Source organism: Cervus canadensis, chromosome 11 (genome assembly GCF_019320065.1).
Source record: "Cervus canadensis isolate Bull #8, Minnesota chromosome 11, ASM1932006v1, whole genome shotgun sequence".
In the NCBI taxonomy this organism is placed as follows: domain Eukaryota; kingdom Metazoa; phylum Chordata; class Mammalia; order Artiodactyla; family Cervidae; genus Cervus; species Cervus canadensis.
Window position 1 is genome coordinate 76,318,955 of NC_057396.1, and position 6,000 is coordinate 76,324,954.

Sequence of the window (6,000 nt, forward strand, 5' to 3'; positions counted from 1 at the left end):
CCCTTCTGGCTTACAGAGTGTCTGTTGAGAAATCAGCTGATAACTTTATGGGAGTTCCCTTGTATGTTATTGGCCATTTTTTCCCCTTGTTGCTTTTAATATTTTATCTTTGTCTGTAATTTTTGTCAGTTTGATTACTGTGTGTGTCAGCGTGTTCCTCCTTCGGTTTAGCCTACCTGGGACTCTGTGCTTCCTGGACTTGGCTGACTGTTCCTTTTCCCATATTAGAGGAGTTTTCAGCTATTATCTCTTCAAATATTTTCTCAGGTCCTTTATCTCTCTCTCTCTTCTCCTTCTAGGATCTCTATAATGCAAATGTTGGTGTGTTTAATGTTGTCCCAGAGGACTCAGTCTATCTTATTTTTTTTTCATTCTTTTTCTGTATTCTATTTTACAGCAACGACTTCCACCATTCTGTCTGCCAAGTCACTTACCTGTTCTCTTGCCTCAGTTATTCTGCTATTGATTCCTCCCAGTGTACTGTTCATCTCTGTTTGTGCTTTAGTTCTTCTAGGTCTTTTGTAAACACTTCCCATCCCTTTCCCAAGAACCTGGGTCATCTGCACTATCATTATTTTGAATTATTTTTCTGCAAGGCTGCCTATCTCCACTTCATTTAGTTATTTTCCTGGGGTTTTATTTTGTTCTTTCATCTGAGAGATAATCCTCTCCCTTTTCATTCTGATTGACTTTCTGTGACTGTGGTTTTGTTCTGGAGGCTGCAGGACTGACTTATCACTTCTTCTACATGCCCTCTGGTGGATAAGGCTGATGGGAGTGACTGGTGGTAGAAAAAACTAGATCTTCTGGCTCTCAATAAAACTTCGGTCTGACTATCAGCTGATGGGTGGGGCTGTGCTTCCTCCCTATTAGTTGTTTAGCCTGGGGTGAGCCAGTCCTGGAGTCTACAGGCTCCTGTTGCTGTTCAGCCACTAAGAGGTGTCCAACTCTTTGCCACCCCATGGACTACAGCACCCCAGACTCCCCATTCTTCACTGTCTCCCAGAGTTTGGTTAAATTCATGTCCAAGTGATGCCATCCAAATATCTCATCCTCTGTCGGCGCCTTCAACTCCTGCCCTCAATCTTTCCCAGCATCAGGGTATTTTCCAATGAGTTGGCTCTTAACATCAAATGGCCAAAGTATTGGAGCTTCAGCTTCAGCGTCAGTCCTTCCAGTAAATAGTCAGGACTGATGTCCTTTAGAATTGACCGTTTTGATCTCCTTGTTGTCCAGGGGACTATCAAGAGTCATTTCCAGCACCCAGTTCAAAAGCATCAATTCTTCAACACTCAGCCTTCTTTATGGTCTAATTCTCACATGTGTACATGACTACTGGAAAAACCATAGCTTTGATTATATGGATCTTTGTTGGCAAAGTGATGTCTTTGCTTTTTAATATGCTGATAATTTGCTTTTTAATATGCTAGGCTGATCATAACTTTTCTTCCAAGAAGCAAACATCTTTTAATTTCACGGCTGCAGTCACCATCTGCAGTGATTTTGGAGCCCAAGAAAATGAATTCAGTCACTTTCTACTTTTCCCCCATCTGTTTGCCATGAAGTGATGGGGCCAGATGCCATAATCTTAGTTTTTTTAAAGTTGAGTTTTAACCCAGTTTTTACTCTCCTCTGTCACGTTCATCAAGAGGCTCTTTAGTTTCTCTTCACTTTCTGCCATTAAGGGGTGTCATCTGTATATCTGAAGTTGTTGATATTTCTCCTGTCACTCTTGATTCCAGCTTGTGCTTCATCCAGCCTGGCATTCCACATGATGTACTCTGCATGTAAGTTAAATATGCAGGGTGAATATACAATCTTGACATACTCCTTTCCCAACTTTGAACCAGTCTGTTGTTCCATGTTTGGTTCTAACTGTTCCTTCTTGACCTGCATACAGATTTCTCAGGAGGCAGGTAAGGTGGTCTGGTATTCAGACCTCTTTAAGAATTTTCCAATTTGTTGTGATCCACACAGTCAAAGGCTTTAGTGTTGTCAATGAAGCAGATGTAGTGTTTTTCTGGAATTCTCTTGCTTTTTCTATGATCTAACAGATGTTGACAATTTGATTTCTGGTTTCTTCACCTTTCTAAATCCAGATTGTACATCTGGAAGTTCTCGGTTCATGTACTGTTGGAGCCTAGCTTGAAGGATTTTGAGCATTACCTTGCTAGCTTGTGAGATGAGTGCAATTGTGCGGTAGTTTGAACATTCTTTGGCATTGCCTTTCTTTGGGATTGGAATGAAAACTGACCTTTTCTAGTCCTGTGGCCACTGCTGAGTTTTCCAGATTTGCTGTCATATTGAGTGCAGCACTTTCACAGCATCATCTTTTAGGATATTAAATAACTCAGCTGGAATTCCATCACCTCCGCTTGCTTTGTTCATAGTAATGCTTCCTAAGGCCCACTTGACTTTATACTCCAGGATGTCTGGCTCTAGGTGAGCAATCACACATTTGTGGTTACCTGGGTCATGAAGACCTTTTTTGTATAGTTCTGTGTATTCTTGCCAACTTTTGTTAATCTCTTCTGCTTCTGTTAGGTTCTTGCTGTTTCTGTACTTTATTGTGCCCATCTTTGCTTGAAATATTCCCTTTGTATCCCCAATTTTATTGAAGCGATATATAGTCTTTCCAATTCTATTATTTTCCTCTATTTCTTTGCATTGATCACTGAGGAATGTTTTCTAGTCTCTCCTTGCTATTCTTTGGAACTGTGCATTCAGGTGGGTATATTTTTCCTTTTCTCTTTTGCATTTTGCTTCTCTTCTTTTCTCAGCTATTTGTAAGGCCTCCTCAGACAGCCATTTTGGTTTTTTGCATTTCTCTTTCTTGGGGATGGTTTTGATCACCACCTTCTGTACAGTGTCACGAACCTCCATCCATAGTTCTTCAGGCTCTCTGTCTATCAGATCTAATCCCTTGAATCTACTTCTCACTTCCACTGTATAATCATAAGTGATTTGATTTAGGTCATACCTGAATGGGCTACTGGTCTTCCCCACTTTCTTCAATTTAAGTCTGAATTTGGCAATAAGGAGTTCATGATCAGAGCCACAGTCAGCTCCCCGTCTTGCTTTTGCTGACTGTATAGAGCTTCTCCATCTTTGGCTGCAAGGAATATAATCAATCTGATTTCAGTATTGGCCATCTGGTGATGTCCATGTGTAGAGTCATCTCTTGTGTTGTTGGAAGAGGGTGTTTGCTATGACCAGTGCATTCTCTTGGCAAAACTCTTAGCCTTTGCCCTGCTTCATTCTGTACTCCAAGGCCAAATTTGCCTGTTACTCCAGGTATCTCTTGACTTCCTACTTTTGCATTCCAGTCCCCTATAATGAAAAAGGACATCTTTTTTTGGGTGTTAATTCTAGAAGGTCTTGTCGGTCTTCATAGAACTGTTCAGCTTCAGCTTCTTCAGCATGGGCAACCTGTTTTTGGTGGGTTTCAGTGTCCTCCTGTCAATGGTGTTCAAAAGTTAGTTGCAATTTTGGTACTCTTGCAGGAGGAGATGAGCACATGTCCTTCTATTCCTCCATCGTGATTTGATCTTTCCATTAACTCTTAAAAAAAAGACTGTATTAATCATTTATTTTTGGCTGTGCTGGGTCATGGTTGCCGTGCGGGTTTTCTCTAAGTGCGGTCCCGGAGGCTACTCTGTCGTTACAGCTCATGGACTCCTCACTGCAGTGGCTTCTCTTAGTGCAGAGCGTGGCTCTAGGGTGTGTGGACTCAGTAGTTGCCCATGAGCTCTAGAGTGTGGGTTCAATATTTGTGGCACATAACCTTAACTGTTCCATGTATGCAGGCTCTTCCAGGCCAGGGACTGAAACCCATATCTCCTGCATTGGTAGGTGGATTCTTTACCACTGAGCCACCAGGGAAGCCCTCTGATCTTGAACCCTTGAGATAGTCTTTTGAGACTCAGGGGAAGCCTGGGAAGCTACAGCAAAAGCCTTTGACTTCAAAGGACAGGGACACAAGGGCTTCAATGTTATGGGCTATTCTTTCCTTTCAATCCCAATAGCCACCAAAAGATGTTGACACTCTCAACCCTGGATCCTGCCCATGCTGTCTTGGTGAATAAGCTCTGGTATTTTGGTGGCAATGAGAGGAGCCAGAGGTTCATCGAGCGCTGTATCCAGACCTTCCCCAGCTCATGCCTGCTGGGGCCCGAGGGGACCCCTGTGGCCTGGATGCTAACGGACCAGACGGGAGAGCAGCGGATGGCAGGCACCCTGCCTGAGTACCGGGCCAAGGGGCTCATCTCCTACGTCGCCTGTGTCCATGTCCAGACTCTGGACAAACTTGGGTTCCCCTTGTATTCCCACGTCGACAAGGCCAATCACATCATGCAAAGAGTATGCTCCAACATGCAGAGTATCTTTGTGCCCTGCGGCTGGAACCAGTGGAACTTCGTGCCTCTGGAAAGCGGACCTGAACGCAAGAGAGCATTGAGCGGGTGCAGAATGTGGCTGGAGAAGCCAGCGGAGAGAAAGAGTGCAGTGTGATGAAGGGCAACGAAATGGCCTGAGCTCTGAGGAAGCAGTGATGTGTGGTGAACAGGACAGACTCAGTCCCTGTGCGCAAATACTTCCCAGAATTTCCTTAGTTTCCTCAGTAGGAAACAGCCCAAGTCCCCAACTGTCTGGGTACCTGGATACTTTCAGCATCCTTGTCATGATTTACACTTAGTTGCATGCTTTTCTACATTGGTCTTCCTGGAACTCCTAGCTCATTAGCTCTTTCTAGTTTGCCAGAAGTGTTGTAGTAGTCTGTGGGTTTTATGATGATTTTTTCCCCTCTGGCTTTCTATGACTTTTTAATTGACTGGAGAGTGACCTGTCCGTTAAGTAAATCTTTGAAGATCCTGCTCTCTCAGGTCATTTCTTAAGCCTTATATTATAATCACATGAAATATATTATACAAATACACTATACATTTCTCTATCTGTCTACAAAGGTGTTGTTATTGTTTAGTCACTAAGTCATATCTGACTCTTTTGTGACCCCATGGACTGTAGCCCTCCAGGTAGCTCTGTTCATGGGATTTCCCAACAAGGATACTGGACTGGGTCACTATTTCCTTCTCCAGGGGATCTTCCCAACCCAGGGATCAAACCTGAGGCTCCTGCATTGAAAGCAGATTCCTTACCACTGAACCACCAGAGAAGCCATTCACACGCAGACACACAGACACACACACACAGACACACAGACACACACACACACAGACAGACACACACACACACAGACAGACACACACACACAGACACAAAGACACACACACACAGACAGACACACACACACAGACACAAAGACACACACACACAGACACACAGACACACACACACACAGACACACACACACAGACACAAAGACATACACACACAGACACACACACACAGACACACAGACACACTCACACACACAGACACACACACACAGACACACACACACACAGACACACAGAAACACACACACACAGACACACACACAGAGACACACACAGAGACACACACACAGACACACACACATGCAGACACACACACACAGACACACACAGACACACACACAGACACATACACACACACACACACAGACACACACACACATAATGCAGCATAGAAAATTAAAAGAGAGAGACTAACTGGTATCAGTATTCTTTTTTGCAACACCTACTGGAACTATGCCAACCCCTGTGTCCTTGTCTTTTGAAGTAAAATGCCGACTCAAGAGTTAATGATTGGAAAATGTGAAGATGAAGAAACCAAGAATAGCTGTTGGGTTAGGGAATGGGTAACAATTTAGAATAAAATTCTGCCACATAACAGAATCACTGAGCTCACAGTTCTCTGAAAGGTATAGATAAAGGCCTGACCCACATCCCTAAGCAGTTTTTACAGGAAGAAGACCCTCTCCAAATGACAACTGCTGACCACAGGAACAAAGATCCTAGACTGGTTGAAACCAGAAGGTTGATGATGCTTGAAACTTCACTT

At 43.6% G+C, this 6,000-nt stretch overlaps 1 protein-coding gene across 1 annotated transcript in view; it reads left to right on the forward strand.

The window, feature by feature from the left end:
- The window catches only part of LOC122449920 (glycine N-acyltransferase-like), a 29,676-nt gene extending 24,728 nt beyond the window's left edge, over window positions 1–4,948 (forward strand). Inside the window, exon 6 of the mRNA XM_043482024.1 lies at window positions 4,026–4,948. Within this exon, the coding sequence (XP_043337959.1) occupies window positions 4,026–4,509 (484 nt within the window). The 3' untranslated portion in view covers window positions 4,510–4,948. The remainder of the gene's footprint in view (window positions 1–4,025) is intronic.
- Window positions 4,949–6,000: the final 1,052 nt, after the last annotated feature.